Here is a 20,540-nt window from a genome sequence, read left to right as displayed (position 1 = left end):
ATAAAAGAGATGATTTTTAAAAAGGATTTATAAATACTCTTCATTTCTTTATATATTTACCACTTATCTTGCAACTTTACTAAGCTCATTTTATTAGCTCAAACAGTTTTTTTTTCTGACTGTATTTTATTTCACTTTAACATTATCTAATAGCTCTAGAATAATTTCTGGTTCAATGTAGAGTAGAAGTGGTTAGAATTTATCTTTGTTTCACTCCTGACTTTACATAGAAAGGCATGGTTTTAAGTGCAGATTTCTCTAGATGTCTTTTATCTGTGAAATTTCTCTTCTTTACTGAATTATTGATTTAAAAATTATTATATTTGCCGAATGTTGTTTTCTTTTTATAGAGATAAACATGTTTTTGTTCATTAGTTTGTTGATATTAGTTTTCAGATATTAAAACTGACCGATTTTAGTAAGATAAATCACATTTCACAATAGTGTAAAATCTGTTTGTTCTTGTCACTGTATTCAGATTTGCCCCATGGAATTAACTAGAAATCAATTAATTTTTGATATTTTGAAAGTTTATGAAGTATTGCTGCTTACTCTTCTCTAAACATTGGACATGATTTTGCCTGTGATACCAGCTGAGCCTGATTTTACTTTTGTTGTTGTAGTGGCTAGGACTTCACTGTTCTGGGTCATCTTTCAAAGACAGACAGACAATAAATTAATTCCATAGCATCAAGGTTTTTTTTTCTTTTTTTTTTTTTTTTTTGCTTTGTGAGGACCAGCCTTGAAACTGGGTCACACAAAAGGCAAAACAGGCACACTATCCAAGTTAATTATTATTATTTAAAAATTTTTATTATTACTGATTTAATAATGATGGCAAGATTGTGATATAAGAGGGGTACAATTCCTACCACAAGATCTCCATATCCCCTCCCCTCCATTGGAGGTTTCCTGTTCTTTATCCCTCTGGGAGTATGGACCAAGGATCTTTATGTAGAGCAAAAGGTGGAAGGTCTGGCTTCTACAATTACTTCTCTGCTGGACATGGGCATTGGCAGGTCAATCCATAACACATCCTGTTTCTGTTTTTCCCTAGTCTGGGTAGGGCTCTGGGGAGGTGGGGTTCCAGGACACATTGGTAAGGTTGTCTGCCCAGGGAAGTTAGGCTGGCATTATGGTGTCATAGGAAAAAGGATTAGAAAGCTGGATCAGGAAAGAAAATAGCTCCCAAATATGGGGAAGGTATATAAATATTGTTAACTGTGAACTCCATCAATCTGACCTGGGGCCAAAATTTATTTTCTCAATAGCTACCAATTTCCACCTATAAGTCTAAAACAATTTTGGACACAGGAAATAAAAACTATTCCTGTATGATTTTCTGAAATTACCACTTTCTATAGGTCTTGCATCTGAATACTTGAGTTTAGAGAACTTTTTTTTTTAAATAAAATTGGCTTCTAAGATCTTCTGTTGACAAAATTTTTAAAAAGGCCCTCTGTAGATTCAATATTTCACATTGACTTTTTTTTTCATTCTAGCACAATATGAGTCTTTCTTGAGAAGTATCCCATTTTTAATAAGTCTGAATATGGAAGTAAAAGTAATAGACTTAAAATATATCTTCATAACACAAGATTTAAAAATATGTAGCATATATTCACACAGTGTACTGCTGTTAGATGGTTTAAAAACAAAAATGTTTTTACAAAACTGAGTATTTTTCCTCTTTGCACATTCTAAATGTGCCTTTACTATAAATATTTTAAAGCAGGAAGTTGTTTTAGGTACATAACTTTTCACATATTGATGAAACACCTGCCTTCATGTTGTTTGATACGCTAGATTTTTCTCACTCCCATGCCATATATTTTATTAATATTTAGGGAACCAATTAATAAGTCTTCATTTTACAGTCTAATGTTTTAATTTCAATATAATTGTCACATTCCTCTTCAAACTTCCATTCTTATCCTAATAGATTCTTTTTTTCTATATGCCTTATGGATCCTCAACCATCACTCCTACCAAGCCTGTTCTGCAGACAGGAAAACCGTATTAATATCCTTGGCACCAAGATTTTTAAATAGGCAGTCAGATATTCTTGACTTTAATTTTCCAGTAGGTGGCAGTAGAGTACTGTGAAATACACACAAATTTGGAGACTAAGGCATGCACCTGCTTTTTGAATTTTAGCCCAAAATGTGTCAAAGAAGATATCATCCCAGAAAGTGACTTCTTCCTTGCCTAAGAGGTTTAAATTCATGCTGGAATTTACCTCAGAGGTTAGGTTTCAAAAACCAATAAATGGAAAAATAGAGAACTTACTTTTGATTAACACTAACTTCCGATTGGATATTTGACATTTCTAAAGCTAAGTGAAGAGCATACATATATTTGTTTGTTTGTTTATTTTTATTAACTAGAATCACACCAGAAATCATTACTTCCACAGCCTAATATTTGGAAAAGACAGCCTGGTGTGTTAGGAAAATATAGTCTGCATAACTTCTCAAATGTTTCAGGTTTTTGTTAAGGATGCTACATATTTCAGAAGATTAAATGAAAATATTAGCTAGCACATAACAAATAGTATATTGAAAATTGTCTTAAGACAAATCCTGGCAAATAGTAATTACCAGGTATTTGTTAACTATTGTATTACTTACAGGAACATAAAGTAAAAAAAAAAAATCTCATGGGGGCAGGTGGTGGCACACCTGGTCAAGCACACACATTATTTGTGCAAGGACCCAGGTCGGAGGCCCTGCTCCCACTTGCAGAGAAGGTAAAGGGTAAAGCACCCCCCGCTTAATGAGCAGTGAAACAGGTCTGCAGGTGTGTATCTTTCTCTCTCCTCTTAGTTTCTTTCCTGTCAAACAAAATAGAAAGAGAGAAAGAAAAGAAGAAAGGAAGAAAGAAGCAAAGAAAAAAGGAAGAAAGAAAGACAAAAAGAAAGAGAGAAAGAAAGTAAGAAAGAAAGAAAGAAAGAAAGAAAGGGAAAAAAAAGGCTGCCGAGAGTGGTAGATTTGTAGTGCTCCAGTAACAACCCTGTGGGCAATAAAAAAAAAAAAGTCATTGTTTTTACCCATAAATAAAATGCATATGGAATTAGAATTGGCTGACAAGTTCTAATAGGTTATACTGACTTTGACCTATTTCCTTATAATTTTTTTTTTTTTAATAAGAGCATAAAGAACAGTAGTTCTCTCTTTCAGACTAGGGATGGTGAGTGTCATACTGATTTTCTCCTTAGTGTAACTATATAAATTACCAGGCAGCAACTTTCATATCCACAGTTGTGTGATGGGATAAAAGTCTGCCACTTTGGCCTATGTATTATTTTGAATTAAAATTATGTGAGAAATAGAAAATGCAAGGAAGTTAGTTGGGTCCTTCTATCTGCCTAAGAAGAACAAAACAAAACAAAACAAAAATACGAGATAAATCCCCCTAATGAAAGCCTTTCTTGTACCAGGAAGTAATTACTACAGACAGGGAATTCAGGACTGAGAGAGCTTTGTAGACATACCTTATTTTTTTTTACATCTTTACTAATTAGGACCCAAGATGAAGTTTCTTTGTCTTGCCAGTTTTTCACAAATGTGTTATTTCTTTGTAAAACAACTTAAAAACTGCATGTTTTTGTTACTTTCCAGGGTCTTCTATCTCTGAGTATTTAATTTGTTTTTCTTTTTTTCCCTGTTGTCTCTTATTGAATTTAATTATTACACTAGCCAAAGAACCTAGAAGGAGCACAGGTTAAAATGTTTTCATTTAGAGCTCACTCTCTTCTATTTCACCAATGCTAATCTGTCACCTGATGTTTTTGAATAGCTGCCTTAATCAGTCAGTGGGAAACTTTGCTTCTGATGAGGTAGAGGGAATGGTTAAGACCAGAGGAATAGCTTACTGGTATAGTGTGCTGCTTTGTCATATGCTCTGTGTAGGTTTGAACCTGCCCTTCACTGTATTGTAAGAAGCTTCCTTGCTGCCATCTATTTCACTTTCTCCCTCTTCACTTTCTCTGTATCTCTATTTAAAAAGAAAAAGGCTGGTGATGACTCACCTGGTAGAGCAAGGACCTGGGTTCAAGCTCTTAGAAGGGAAGCTTCACAAGTGGTACAGCAGTTCTACAGGTGTCTATCTCCCCTTTTCTCTCAATTTCTTTTGCCTATACCAAATAAAATACATAAAAGAAAATGAAAGGAGGAAAACATAAAGAGAATGGGCAATAAGAAATGATATAAGAAAATTGTGTCCAGATTTCCTTAATGTTCACCCCCTACGATTGATTTTGGAGTCCTAAACAAAATATTAAATTATTTTAAATCATTAATTTAAAGAGGAGGGGATTTCTGAATAGGAAAGAAACAGGTTGAATATGGTAGGGACTATAGCAAGCAGTGATGATGGTTTAAAGTGTGGTCACTTGTAGACTTTTAAGGTAAAGCCATTCAGATTATAGATCTAGAGGGACTAGGCAGTGGTGCACCCAGTAGAAGTGTACACATTCCCACAAGCAAGGACCCAGGTTTAAACCCCCAAACCCCACCACCATGGGGGAAGCTTCATGAACAGTGGAGCAGAGCCATGAGTGTCTCTTTTTTTCTCCCTCTCTACCTTCCCTTCCTCTCAACTTCTCTCTGTCCTATCCAGTAAAAATAAATAATAAAGATTATAGATTTATGCTTGAAAGAGACCAAAAGAGAACACATGGCCAAAAGAGAACTCTTTTATGTACAAGTAGCCAGCACTCAACCAGAGACTTCATCAACCTTTTACAGGCCACTCTTTCGACTACCACTGCAAACAAGTATATTATGCCATGATGGTGAAAGCTTCCAAAATTATACCAACAGCTGGTCTGCATTTCAACAGGAGCCAATTTATTAAGAGTAACATGAAGACATAAAAACAAACTTCTTCTATTTCATAAGGAATCTCTCTATTTAGGTGGTAGTTTCTTTTGCCGTGCAGAAGCTTTTCAATCTGATATACTTCTTACTGTTTTTACTTTCCTTGCAAATGAAAATACCTTTAAAACTTACGACAAAGGGGTTCTGCCAATATTGTCCTCTAAACAGTTGATGGTTTCTGGTTTATCATCCAAATTCTTGATCCATTAGAATTTAATTTTGTAAGTGGTAAGATGAAGTGGTTCAGTTTTTTTTTAAAATTTTTTTTTGTTCTGCATATTTCAACCTAATTCCCTCAGCTCCACTTATTGAGGATACTCTTCTTTCTCCATTTGCTATTTTAGGGCCCCTTTTCAAAAATTAGATATCTATAGGTGTGGGAGCTTATTTCTGGGTTCTCAGTTCTATCCTATTGGTCACTGTAACTATTTTTGTTCCCATACCAGGCAATTTTGATTACAATAGCCTGACAATTTAGTTTGAGATCTGGGAACATGATGCCTTCAATCTTGTTCTTTTTCTCAAGATTCCTTTAGCAATTCTAGGTATTTTCTGATTCCAGGTCTGATAAGATAATAGAAAAGGACTGAAGCTAGAGGTGACATTATTTTGAAGATGCAAATTTTAGTGAGATAGGAAATTGTACCTACGTGCCATCAACTGTATTATAAACCATTAACCTCCGAATAATAATAATAATAACAAAAATAATATTAGAATAACACAAAAACAGGTAAAACACAGTAGCAAAAGTTTTAAGAAGTTCATGCATAGCACTCAGCTCATCCTCTGACTCCTCTTCCTGTAAATCTTGTGAATGATGGCTGAAGAATTAGACCTTCAGAGAGCAACGACTTCCAGCAATCATCACTGTGTCTTGGCGTGTTAGGGCATGATGTCTTTTGCATTTCATTGCTCAGGTGCTATTTCATTGTGCTAACCTGGCTAGCCTTTAAAGTACAAAACTGGCAACACATCAGTCCTCACTGGGATTTTTCTTCAGGTATTTCTTTCCAGAATCATTTCCCCAGGGAAGAAGGTAACCATGAAATAAGGAAACATAAGTAAACCATGCTTAAATTAAGGTTTTTGAGTATTACAGTTAGTATGTCAACTTTTTCTGAACCTGGCCCATAGCACATCCATGTGATACAATTGCTTCTGGTTAAGAACACACAATAATTCATCCAGAACTTTTTTTTTTACTTAACTTAATGTTTTTATGGATTGAAATAATTCAGTTAAGAATTACATCCAAAGAGAGGATTTTTTTGTGGCTCCTTTTGTCTTCTTTTGTCCAAAATCTGATGAAATATGGGTTTAAATGCATGTTGTAGTTGAACTCATTCTGAGTACTCTGTAAAAAAGAAATGATCCTTATGGTCTGGGAGGTGGTGCAGTGGATAAAGCACTGGGCTCTCCAGCATGAGGTCTTGAGTTCGATCTCTGGCATCACATGTACCAGAGTGAGGTCTGCTTCTTTCTCTTCGTATCCATCTCATTTATAAATAAATAAAATATGTTTAAAATGATTCTTAAATTAGCACAGAAGGGGCCAGGTGGTGATGTACTTGGCTAAGCACACATAGTACCGTGCACAAGGACCTGGGGTCAAGCCCCTGGTCTCCATCTATAGGGGAAACTTTCACAAGTGGTGTAGAGCTGCAAATGTCTTTCTGTTTCTCTTCCTCTCTACCTACCCCCTTTGATCTGTGTTTATCTATGTCTTTATCCAATAATAAATACATAAAATTAAAAAAAATAGCACAGAAGGATTGGGCCATGTTTCTTCTCTCTAGTTGACTGAACTAGGTAAAAGCAATAGTAGTGGTGGTCATTACTCTCTGTCTGCCTCCCATCTCCCATCTTTTCTTAGATAATCTCTCCATCTCTGATCATTCAGCAATCATATTCACACATAATATAGAGTCTGGAAAGAGTGAACTTTCAAAGCATCCTTTAATATCCTTCTATTTTGCCATTCTTCTTCTAGCGTTTGCCCTTCTTCCGTAGCCAGTCAACAGCGTCAAGTTGAGCCTGATGTAAAGTTTCGAGACCTCCTTTGAATCTGGAGAGGTGGCAGTCGTTGACTATGTGGGTCATAGTCTGTCTGTAGCCGCAGGGGCAGTTCGGGTCGTCTCTGGCTCCCCAGCGATGGAACATAGCGGCGTCTGTGATGAGGTGTTTGTTCTTTACCTCAGCTGACTGCCAACTCTGTTTCCAAGAGTCTGGAACAGAGAAGTTCAGTGTAGGCGTAGGGGACCAGATTGGGTGACGAGACGTCAAGCGTTGGACAGGGTGGGAGAAGATATCCGCATATATTGGCAGGTCCGGTCGAGCGTAGACGTGGGAAATGAACTTAGATGATGCCGCATCCCGACGAATATCTGGCGGGGCGATGTTGCTAAGAACTGGCAGCCATGGAACCCGGGTGGAACGGATGGTTCCAGAAATTATCCTCATGGAGGAATATAATTTGGAATCGACCAAGTGGACATGGGGGCTACAGAACCATACTGGGGCACAGTATTCTGCAGTGGAATAGCATAATGCTAGAGATGATGATCGTAGTGTGGAAGCACTCGCGCCCCATGAGGAGCTGGCCAGTCTTGCAATGATGTTATTCCTCGCGCCCACCTTTGCTGCAGTTTTTATGAGATGTTTGTGAAATGACAGAGTGCGATCGAAAGTAATGCCAAGATATTTTGCCATAATGCCAAGTATAAGGATGCAGGAAAAATGAGTAGTTAGTATATCCATATTTCCCATCTTGAATCAGATTAATATTGCTGATTTAATCCATAATTTTTGCACATGCTTACATCTAACCTTGCAACTGCCCTTTGAACTTCCAGTATTACTCATTCTCAGATGACAACGATTTTTATATTATTTTAAAATTTGGAAACTCACAAATATTTTGTGACAGGACCTCTGTAAGCTTAAGATTCTTCCAGAGTTAAAGTTCACAATAAAGGAAGTTTTGATAAAGATATAAAAATTCAGAGAAGTAGTATCCAAGAAGAATTAATTTTAGACTAAACATAATCTCCACAAAAGAGGACTTGCATAGTGATATTTTCATAAAGTCCTACAGTGGCTCTAGGCCCTGTCTGTAGCAAGATGACTTCTCAGATGCTACCTTTTGAGTCAGATGAGAGGAGTAGTGGATTGGAATGGTTGAATAACAACTCAATGGATACTTCTCATAGGACTGCCTTTTGGGAATCAAACTTCTCATGATTGCTTTGCATCCACTCTTTAATTTTGTAGAAAGACGTAGAAAAGTTTTCAACAATTCAACTTCTTAGAGCTAGTCTACTACTAAGGATCTTCTTCATAGTCAAGAGCCTAGAAATGTCTCCATTAAAAGAATGGTCTAAAAATACTTAAGGCAAAATCATGCCAATTCATTAATATTGTTTTGGTATTTCAGTGTTAGAAGCAAAACTATTGAGAAGCAATGTGAAGAAAGCATCCTCTACTTCACTAGATTTCAAAAAGGATCAGTCAAGTTTGCTTAGCAGTGTGAACGTTGTCAACAGGTAAGAACAATGGTCCCCTATGATTTTCTAAGAATCACTGGGCAAAATAAACAAAATACTTCCTTTTATAGCGCCGATCCTGAGAGGGAGTTGCTTCTTAGTAGCATGAGTTCATTCCCACTCCTGCCACTATTGTCATTAACTAATGTGCCTTCTCTTCAGCCCTGCTCAAATGCTTAATATCTATGATAATGATATGTTCTATAGCCAGGTTTCTTTCAGATTTCCTTTTGAACACTCTGGATGTATTTATAATAATTTACTTCTAGGTGTCTTCATTTTGATACCTTAAATGAGTATAATCTTAGTGAATACTTTGATATTTTTTCTAATGATTAGATAAGACTATGTACCAAAAGCCTTTGACTCCTGATGAAAGTAAGTGCTCATTAAATGTTCCTTATTTTCTCAGTTAACAATCATTATATTTAGAAGTTTATATAAAATTGGACTGAATATCGAATACATGCAGAATTTTCTAAGAATATAAATTTTTAGGGGCCAGGAGATGGTGCGTCTGGCTAAGTGCACACATTGTACAGTGCAGGAGAACTCAGGTTCAAGCCCCTGGTCCCCACCTACAGGATGAAACCTTCAGGAGTGGTGAAGTAGAGCTGCAGGTGTCTGTCTGTCTCCCTCACTATCTCCCTCGTCCTTCTCAATGTCTCTCTATCTGTATCCAATAATAAATAAATAAAAACCTTTAAAAAAGAATATATTTTTTAAATAAATCTTAACCTGTTTTTTTAATACCCCCCTTTTAAAATATGTGATGAAGCATATTGATAATTAATTAAATATTCCAGATAAATAGATTAGGTGAACTGAGGTTTTGCTGTACCTCTCTTTCAAGTGAGGCAAGAGTTTAAGGTCTGAGTCATCAAAAGTAAATTTTCTAAGAGGAATGTGAACACCCTGAGACTTATAATTTCTTTTGTTCTTTGTTTTCCAAATTCAGGATTTTATGAAACTAAGTACAATAATCTGGGGAAAGGATTAAGAACTATTTGCTATTTGCAAGAAAGCTGATATGGAATTTCAGGAATTCATATTTCTCCTTTATTCATAGCAGAAACAATACAGTTACACATTAGCATTGGGGTTTGTAGAATTTTTTCCTTTTGTAATGATTTGTAAATAGGTATTTCTTGAGTGCTTTTGTGTTAAGTAGGCTTTGTACTTGATGTGTTTGTAGATGTAGAAATAATGTTTCCTACCATTAAAATAAATCAAAAATCAAATAAGGCAACATTTTTTTTCTTTCTCTCCCACCCCCACCCCCCACCCCCACCCCCACCCCCACCCCCCCGCCACCCCCAGGGCACTGATTAATTCTGGTTCCTGATGGTGCAGGAGATTGAACCTTAGAATTCAGAGCCTCAGACAGAAATGTCTTTTGCATAACCATTAAGCTAACTCTATGTCCTAAGGCATTCTTTTGTTTCAAATGTTCCCTTGATGATCCTGGCATATGGTCAGCAGAAAAGGTCAATGAGAGCTCAGCAGCTTGTTTAGGCTGTCTAGGGAATGGGGTGGGGATTTACAAGGGTAGAATAGATTTTGAAATCTCTGCTCCTTGAGGATCATGTGACATGGGTAGAACCCATGGAAAATATGAAGTCCTCCTTGTACTGATCAGTCTGACTAGAGGTGAGAATGCATGGTTGAGGGAGGCTATTTTGCTTGTTAATTTTTTTTTAAAATTTTTATTTATAGAAAGGAAACACTGACAAAAACCATAGGATAAGAAGGGTACAAATCCACACAGTTCCCACCATTAGAACTCTGTATTTCATCCCCTCTCCTGATAGCTTCCCTATTCTTTATCCCTCTGGGAATATGGACACAGGGTCAGTATGAAGGTGGAAGGTCTGGTTCTGTAATTGCTTCCCCACTGAACATGGAAGTTGACAGGTCAACACATACTCCCAGCCTGCCTCTCTCTTTTCCTAGTGGGGCAGGACTCTGGGGAAATAGGGCTCCAGGACACATTGGTAGGGTTATCTTCCCAGGGAAGTCCAGTTGGCATCATGTTAGCATCTGGAACCTGGTGGCTGAAAAAAGAGTTAACATATAAATCCAAACAAATTGTTGACTAATCATGAACCTAAAGGCTGGAGTAGTGCAGATGATGAGTTGAGGGGGTCTCTGTTTTGTAGATAGTTAGTAGGCCTATTTTAGTTATATTGCAAAGGGCCTATGACTATACTAGATTTTTTGTTTGTTTGTTTTTCTTTTCCCTAAACCTGATATTTGATATGCAGGTGGATTTTCTGGGGAGATAATGTCATGGACCAGAAAGCTGGGAATGATATATAAATATTATTGACTGTAAACTCCATCAATTTGATCTGATCTGACCTGAGGCCATATTCAGCTTAAAAGCCTACGTGGCCTCTGCATCCTTGTAGATCTGAGCTCACATTCTGTGGACATGAGTAGGTATGTTCCAGGATGCCCCAATTTCAGAACCCATCTTTTTCAGGTGGAAGGTAGAGTATGTTGTCCAACCTCCCTTCGGAGGATGGAACATTCTCTGCTATTGTTGATCCACGTTGAGGGTAAGGTCCTATGGGCACCCACAAAGGGGTCTATTGTGTTGTTCCTGATAGAGATGACTGGTAACAATGGAGAGAGGGATCTATTCGAGGTCTAGGCCCATCATGGCTGTTTGGGAATCTCAGGACTCCCTGAATAGGTCCCCAGCTGATAGGGTGGCCTGATACTGACTAAAGAGTCATTGTTAAAGTATGCCATTCTCTTGCCCTTATTCAACTTTTGCAGTCCTTACTTTGGTAAGGTAAGCTTTGGAGTGAGTGAGGGAAGTATAATAGGAAGTAGGTGAGGAAGGTTTCTAAGTCTAAGTAAGCACTATTTCATTGTGAACTTTATGGTGTCTTTTTAGATCATTCAATTTTATTGAATCTTCCCATTATCCTTCATCTCAAATGTAAGCACAACATAATTCTATGTACTGATATTTTCCCATACTTTTAGTTCTCCCACTATCCATGATAAATAAGAAAACAAGTTAAAGCAAATTGAGTTCCAGACTAACTGCATTTGCTTCATATATGACTGGGGGAATCCCTGACCGTGCATTAAATATTTCCAGCAAGGCAGCAGCTGCCCATCCATGTACAGTCTCTGCAGATTGTATTTGACCCATTTATTCCCCTTAATTCCAAAATATCATGTGTTTACATGAACTACAGAGTTTAAAAAAACTCATTAGAGGCCCATACTACTGATTAAAGTCAGTGATACAGATTTTGGTAACTGTCATTTGTAGGTGAATTTCTTCAAATGTGTGTGTGTGTGTGTGTGTGTGTGTGTGTGTGTGTGTGTGTGTGTGTGTGTGTTGTCAGAGGGCATGTTCTCACTCAATTAGAGAAGCTCCATGGACTACTGGATGCAGTGCAGATAAGGATAAGGGGGCTGATTTCCAGGTTCAGTGGAGTATTACAGCTCTCAAGGAAACCCTCATAGGCTTACCAATGTCAAGTTTATCATGGCAGTTGCTATGAAGTTAGTGGAATCTGGCAAGTGAGGTAAGACAAACTTTTTTCTCAAGGAAGAAAGCAGGAAAAGTACAGAGACATACAGGACACAACAGACAATAGTTTGGCTTCTCAGGGCCAAGTTCGTATGTGAGCTGTTGGTGTGCCTAAGTGGGGCTGCTATTGGTCCTTGCAGTCAACCATCAGCAATTGATGGTTCCAAGATGCCTCATTTGTATAAAGGCCTACAGCAGCCTATCTCTTAATAGTTACTGTTGTCCAGAAAAGAGTGTAGGAAACCTATAAAGGAACCCCTTCTCCCAGGGTCTTCATTGCATCGTGCTTGGCCTTAATAGTAATTGAGCAATGGTGCTGGTTAACTCAGCTGATTTCTGCACAGTGCTAATAGGATCAGATCCTGCTCCCACCTTGTAGTGTGTGTGTGTGTGTGTGTGTGTGTGTGTGTGTTGAATGCATATACAACTCCAGCAAGCAAACTGATAAAACATATGTCTTGAATAATAAATGATAAAATAGACTCAATGTCTTGATTGAGAAAAGAAGGAATTATGAGGAAAAAGAATACAGAATGTCTGCTGTATGCTATTTGTGATCCCTTTTCATGTAATAGCAGGATTTTATTCAAGTACCCCAAATAGCATAAAATTATTTATATTTACATTGACAGATGTAATGTTTAGACCACTAGTGAGATTTCTCACTACGTTTAGAAACTACTACTTTCTATTCTTAGTAGTTGAAGCAATATAAACAGCCCTGTGGTTTCAATGTTTCACTTCATCACTGATGTCTCTTCTCCCATAGAATAGGGCATGTTATAAATAGCAGTTGTGTTTTCAGAATATCACATAAAAATACATTTAATAGACAGTAGTTATAGATTTGTTGGATAAACATTAGTTCTATTCACCTGAGTTCTGTGACCTTAAATCAAAGATATATATATACATTTCCTTTTCAGGATGGTAAAATTAGAACATTGCAAAAAATAAATAAATAAAAATGCATCTTAGCTACTCCTTTGTCACATCTTTTGATTCATTTATTATAGCCACCTATTTTGGGTGATTTATGTAGAGCTCTTCCTATTTTATATCTTCTGTAATTACCTACCATTTTCTGTCTTTTCTCTTTCAAAATTCAGTTCTCTAGTAAAACTGACTTTACTTTTAGATAGAACTAATTCACATTATGTTTTGCCAGGTCAACAATGGAAGCCAAATTAGATATTCAGTATTTTAAAATGTAGTTGTTCATAAATTCAACTAGATATAACTAGAAAGATAGCAAACCAATGAAGCAAAGAGAGACAGATGTGACATAGCGGAATCAGGAAAAGATTCCGTTTTTTTCTTGTATTTTTATCACTTTATTGAAAAAAATGTTAGTTTATATGACAGTTGTCACAGGAGGACATTTTTACATCTCTCCAAGGTTGTCAGCATATTTCTCTCACCACCAAATTCTTATTTCCTTCTACCATTGGACACTGAGTCACCAACCTCCTTTCAACATCTTCCCACCTTTTGAATTCTAGGATCTGCAGAGACAGGCCAGAGTTCATTAACATTTCTTTGTATAGTTTACTTTGTTTCTTAAGTCCCATCTATGAGTGAGACCATCTAAGATCCATTCTTCTTCTGATTTATTTCACTTAGTATAATTCCAGCTATATCCATGTTGCTGCAGAAAAGAATGACTCACCTTTTCTGACAATTTAGTATTACATTACGCATAAATACACAACACAACTTCCTTATCCACTCATCTGTAAAGCCATTTTTAACAGAAATGTTAGTCATCTTTGGCATGTGAGTTTCCCCCCCAAAAAAAAAAATCTTATTTCTGTATCTGCTTAATTCAGACTATGCCAAAATCTTACAGGTTATGCTGACACCTAAATACTTCCCCATATAGCTTGCCTTCTCACTGTATCCTATAAACAGTTTGTTCTCCATATTCTTCTAGTGACACCAGAAACAGTGAAAGTTGTTTACTCTGTAAGTCTCAGTGTTCAACACAGCCTGAGTTGGTAAAAAAACAAACAAAAAAAAAATCAAGGGACCCACACATATTAACCATGGACATTTAATTATGACATTAGTTCCAGATCACCATTATTTTTTAGATTTTGAGCTTTAGTTTATTATTTGTAAAATGGATATTATATTAGAACCTAAATAACTAAAATGCTGTGAATATTTTTTTCTTTTTTAAAATTTATTTATTTTCCCTTTTGTTGCTCTTGTTGTTGTTTTTATTATTGTCTTAGTTATTATTGTTGTTATTAATGTCTTCGTTGTTGGATACGACAGGGAGAAATGACACCTTGTGTCATTTTGTAATGTCTCCTTTCTTAAAAAAAATTAAAAAAGAGAAGTGATGTTTACATATATACATATATATATATATATGTATATGCACACATATAAATACATATTTTCCTTTTTTAATTTATTTCCTTTTGTTTTATTGTTGTAGTTGTTGTTGTTATTGATGTTGTCATTGTTGGATAGGACAAAGAGAAACAGAGAGAGGAGGGGAAGACAGGGAGAGAGAAGCACACCTGCTTCACTGCTTGTGAAGCGACACCTGCTTGTGAAGCACACCTGCTTCACTGCTTGTGAAGCGACTCCCCTGCAGGTGGGGAGCCAGTGGCTTGAATCAGGATCCTTATGCCGCTGGTCCCATTGCCCTACCTCCCAACTCCCATATATTTCTTTTTATGAAAGCATTGCTAAGCTCTAGCTATTGGTGGTTTCAGAAACTGAATTTGGGACTGCTTTGTGCAAGTTTTCCACCCATCTATTGTATTATCTCCCCAGGCCTAGCAATGGTGTTTTTAAAGCACATTGGACTGAATTTAAAAGATAGATGAAAGAGGGTGGCAGGGAATAGAATACTAAAAACTTGGAAAGAACTCTGCAAATACAAATACCCTTTTTCTAATTTGTGTCTTGTTACTATAAAAAAAATATTAGATTTCTGAAAAGCAATGTGCTTTTTAACAAAGCAACTTTTATGTAGCAATAGTTTATCAAGAATATACTGAATAAATGATTACTTAATTTTTTCAAAGAAGAAGACATATGACAATTTAATTTAATTAATTTATTAGTGGCTAGAGACAAAGCGAAATTGAGAGGGTGTGGGAGGTAGAGAAGGAAGGAGACATAGAGACACCTCCAGCCCTACTGCATCACGCTTGAAGCTTTCCCACTACAGGTGGAGACTAGGGGCTTGAACGTGGGATCTTGAACACTATAGTGTATGTGCTTAATCAGGTGTGTCTGGCCCCATAAATGAATTACTTACATTAGCAAACAATTCTTACTAGTATTAAAATAAAAGTATTAAAATAAAATATCATCAGGTTTAATAAAACCTGAAGAAATACCGTATAAAATTCAACATGCCCATTCCATTATTCTGACTTATGCTGCCTGTTTGAAAACCTCAGAAGACCATAATAAAGGAGGTACAAAGGTCATTTATAAACCATAGACAGGTCTTAAGAAAAATGAAGTCAGGATTTGTAGATATGAAAATTTCCATTGATTTAACTTGGTGGTAAGATAAGGAGACAGCCCTAAGTTAGGAATAAAAATTTCCAAGGTAACACCTGATCATGTAAATGTATCTATGTATGTTTTCATTCTTCTTATTTACAATCTTCTAAAAAAGGAGGATGAGGCACTGTTTAAGAGCATATACGAGAGATCCAGCAGATAAAACAAGTAAAGATTATGGTAAATTTATTACTGTTTTTAAGCAAAACTCTACTCCAGGGGGTAAGGACTTGACTTCTACAGTTTCTCAGAAATAAATATAAGATACAAAATTGCCTAAGTCTTTATATTTTCTATTTATTTTACTCTTTGGTACTCAGCATAACTTTTTTCTTTTCTTCTTTTTAAGCTTTCCTAATGTCTTTATTATTAAATTATTTCTTGATAGAGATGGAGAGGAATAAAGGGAGAAAGGTGGGAGAGACAAGGAGAAAGGAGGAGAGACATGTGCATAGTATTCCATCACTGGTGAACTTTCAGTGCTGCAGATAGGGATCAGGGGATTTGAAGCTATGTCCTTGTGCATCATAAACTCTATGCTTTGTTAGGCCTGTCACTGACCAGCTTTTCTTTTTTTTTCTTTCTTTTTTTATTCACTTTTTTATCAATAAAAAGGAAACATTGACTAAACTATAGGATAAGAGGGGTACAACTCCACACAATTCCCACCACCAGAACTCTGTATCCCATCCAATCTCCTGATAGCTTTCCTATTCTTTAACCCTCTGGGAGTATGGACCCAAGATTATTGTGGGATGCAGAAGGTGGAAGGTCTGGATTCTGTAATTGTTTCCCCACTGAAAATGATTGACCCATACTCCCAGCCTCTCTCTTTCTTTCTGTAGTGGGGAAGGGCTCTGGGGAAGAAGAGCTCCAGGACATATTGGTGGGGTTGTCTGTCCAGGGAAGTTTGGTCGGCATCATGCTAGTATCTGGAACCTAGTGGTTGAAAAGAGAGTTAGCATACAAAGCCAAACAAATTGTTGACTAATCATGAACCTAAAGCCTGGAATAGTGCAGATGAAGATTGGGGGGGGGGGGGTCTACATTTTGTAGATAGCTAGTAGTCCTATTTTACTTATATTCCAAAGGTCCTGTGGCTATACTCTGTTTTTTTTTTTTTTTTCTTCTTTTTTTTCCCCTGAGCCTGAAATCTGATATGCAGGTGGATCCAAGTTATTGTCTGGGGAGATGATGTCATGGCTGGAAAAAGGACCAGAAAGCTGGATCAGGGAAGAGAGTAGCTCCCAAATATGGGAAAAGGGTATAAATATTGTTGATTGTTAAGCCCATTGATGTGATGTGATCTGGGGCTCATATTCAGCTTAAGAGCCTATGTTATCTCAGCATCCCTGTAGAGTTGAGTTCACATTATGTGGTCATGAGTAGAAACATTCCAAGCTGCCCCAATATTGAGCCATCTTCCTCAACTGGAACATAGAGTATGTTGTCCATTCTGCCTTAGGTGGATGGAGCATTCTCTACCATGGTTGATCCATGTTCAGGGCAAGGCCCTATGGGGGCCCCACTAAGGGTTCTACTGTGTTGTTCCTGATAGAGACGGCTGGTAACAATGGAGAGAAGGATTTATTTGATGTCAAGGCCCATCGTGTCTGTTTGGGAATCTCAGGACTCCCCAAATAGGGCCCCAGCTAATGGGGTGGCCTGATAATGACTAAAGAGTCATAATTAAGGTGTGCCAGACTCTTGCCCTTATTTAGCTTTTGGAGTCCTTGCTTTTTAAGGTTAGCTTTGGAGTGAGTGAGAGAGAACTGTTATAGGAAGTAGGTGAGGAGGGCATCTAAGTAGACACTATTTTATTATGAACTTTATACTGACTCACTACAGACTTGTGTACTTTTGTGTCGGGCTGTACAGTAGAGGAAAGATAGAGAAGATCCAGGGCAAAGAGGGAACACAAATCTTTATTCGTGTGGGCACCTCAGAGTTGGGTGAGAGCACAGTGGTTCAGGCCACGTGGACTAACAAAATGGCCGCCTCCTGCTATGCGCAGCAACCCTCCTCTGCGTCTGCAGCTGAAGGGGCTAAGAGAGCGAGGGGAGGAAGAAGTAGGGCTTTTATGGGAGAAAGTCGGGACGTGATTGGCTAGAAAATAAGGCATGGGATCACAGCTCTCATGGGAATGGGAATGGGGAGGAGTAAACAAGGCACTCTGGGATTATATTATCAACTATCTCAGGGAACTGACAGTGCCCTCAGTGGACAACATGGTGGATGTGACCTCACCTGCATAATTTCCCAGCACTTTTGCTTTCAGATATATATTTTGCGCCAATTTATGGATACATGTGAATGTATTCTCTATCCTGTGGGACCTATATCTAGGGTTCGGAAATTTGTTAGGAAGTGAACCACCAGGAATGGAGTTAACGAGTACTATGAAAGGAAAGGTCTCATCTGAATAAATACTGGTGATGTTGTGTATGATACAGCAAATCCTAAAAAAGGGATAGTTCAAAGTTAACCCAATTGCCCAGTAATGTGATTATAGCAATAAATATTTATTGTCTTCTCAAACCCTAAGACAGCAGGAATCTCCCCCTTCCTCTATAGAGCCTATATTTCCCCCAGTCCTGGCACCTCAAGGGTCGGCCTCACTTTCCTGCATGCTTCTCTCAATTCATACCAAATGATATTCCATCCACTTATCCCAATATAATCAATGCAAGGAGTACCACCTCAGCATGCTTCACCTCAGACTGTGTCCAGAGACATCAGGCATGGAATGTTAACCCTTCACCCTCATTACTCGGTTGATACCTTTCATTTCATAGCATCACCTTTTTCAGAGACCTCCAGCTACTTATTGTCCCCATCAACAACTCTTTATTTATTTTGTTAAATTGAGTAGTGATTTAATAATGATTTACAAAATTGTAAGATTTCAGAGGTATAGTTTGATATTACATTTAGCACTGAAGTTCAGTCCATATCCCTCTAGAACTATCATAGCTTCCACAAAGTCCGAAAGATGGCTACTTTCATTTTGCAAGATTTTATGCTTTAATTATCTATCCTACACATATAAGAAAAAGAAATACAATATTTTTGAATCATAATTTACAAAAAAAACAAAACAGAAGTGTAAAGTAGTAACACTTCCAGAGGTATTATTTATTTCACCAGGGATTATTTCAGTTATTGACGATACTCTAGCTGAAGGATTCCAGGCATCAGACAGATTAGTGACATGCTTTTAGGTAACATTAAGCAAAAACCTTACGGATACAACTAAAACCACACCTTAAAAGCTATTATGTATTAGAGTATGTCAGTTTTTTTAGGTTATCATGAGAATGATAAAGAAATAGGCTACAGAGGAGATTCTAGAATGAACTGTTGGTAGTAAAAAGTTCAGCTCTATGACTTCCATTTAGTGTGTTCACAAATAAGTCACTAACTGTTCTGTGGCTCAGGTACCTTATATTTGAATTAAGTGATGGTGCTCTCATAGGACAGATGAGATAGATTGTTGGCAAGGTCCCCCATTGTTGGTATGCTTCTAAAAACCCCTTCTGTTTCATTAGTTTAATCCCCCCTGCTTAACACTATTCTATTTACATAACCACTTCATTCTATTTACATAGCTGCTGTTAACAAGCACCACCCTCCCTCCAGGGCATTGGTGGTTTAGTGGTAGAATTCTCACCTGCTTCGCCCCCTCTCCTTGTCACACCCTGATCCTCTCCTTGTCACACTCTGATTTTCACCAGTCACTTTTCTCTCCACCCTCTCTGCGTCGCATCCTGTTACCACCCTACTGGGCTAGTATATTTATAAGGACAAGATTGTAGTTTTTAGTTTAGTTTTAGCTTAGCTCAGCTTAGATTGTGCTGCGTCTTGCATAAATAAAGAAATACTGCCTACAACCCAGCCATGAGTCCCGGGTCGTCTATTACCCGCCGGTGAAGCCAGCTCTGGCGAAAACAACACCCCACAAAGCTTCAGTACTCAATAAATCCTAACCATAACCATGACATAGAAGACATAAAAAGACTGCCCCACATATTAATTAAGCTCCTGGTATGAAGACTCACCTTCAAGCAACATCTGCTAAAATTTTGTAGTCATTCCTTATATGAATATGAAATCGAGGTAGAAAGAGAGAACACAGAGAGGTTAGTTTAATCTCAGGTGGGAACTGTGTGGAACTGTACCCCTCTTATCCTATGGTCATATCAGTGTTTCCATTTTATAAATAAAAATTTTAAAAAATCTGAGGGATGTCAAAGTTGAGCAGAAAGGAAACAGTGAGGTAGAACCTGTTCCCATCTCCTACCCATGATGGAGCATAATCTTTTTCTCTATGGACACTTGCTTTGATTTAGTTCTGTCTCTAAAGTTACGAGAATATAATAATGCATACTTTGTGTTAGACTCAGACTTGATTTGTAATGAGCACACAAACTTTGATTAGTTAAAGTCAAGGATAAAGCCAAATCTGTTCTCAACTAAGTATCAACTTTCAAGAATGTTTACCACATATATTATTCAAAGACAAAATACAACACTTAGCATACTAAATATATCATTGTCTTTTGCACACTTATTTTTTTCATCACTAGGGCTTTTCTGCACTGGACTTTTTCAGAGAGAGTTAGGGACAAGGGAATAAGTGATAGAGGAAAAAGCACCGTAGCACCCAAGTTTTCTCTTTTTATAGTGGAGGGGCAGGCTTGAGCCTGGCTTATGTGGGTGAGAAAGCAGGCACCCTCCCAAGTGAGCTATCTATCCAACCCTTGTTCTATCTATCCAACCTTTATTTGTCTTTTCATCCAGATTTGCCATAGAAAACTTAGCTTTGGGTTCTGTAGTGACATTCTAATTGGGGAAGGAAGATAATCAGGAAAAACTTTCTTGCTAACACAGGAATAAAAAGAGGCATTTTTACTTGGTTGAGTGTGCATATTACCATGCACAACGATCCGGGTTCAGGCCACCTTGTCATCCAGGACCCTGCAGCTTCACAGGTAGTGAAATAGTGCTACAGGTGTGTCTCTTTCT

The 20,540-nt window shown here is 37.4% G+C and overlaps 1 protein-coding gene across 1 annotated transcript in view; it reads left to right on the top strand.

The window, feature by feature from the left end:
* Positions 1–20,540, top strand: part of KCNU1 (potassium calcium-activated channel subfamily U member 1) — a 154,153-nt gene that overhangs the window by 54,744 nt on the left and 78,869 nt on the right. The window contains exon 19 of the mRNA XM_060182759.1: positions 8,317–8,425. Within this exon, the coding sequence (XP_060038742.1) occupies positions 8,317–8,425 (109 nt within the window). The remainder of the gene's footprint in view (positions 1–8,316; positions 8,426–20,540) is intronic.

This window comes from Erinaceus europaeus, chromosome 2 (assembly GCF_950295315.1).
Source record: "Erinaceus europaeus chromosome 2, mEriEur2.1, whole genome shotgun sequence".
NCBI classification, from domain to species: domain Eukaryota; kingdom Metazoa; phylum Chordata; class Mammalia; order Eulipotyphla; family Erinaceidae; genus Erinaceus; species Erinaceus europaeus.
The sequence above is the reverse complement of the archived record's forward strand: the minus strand, read 5'-3'. Positions and strand labels throughout refer to the sequence as shown.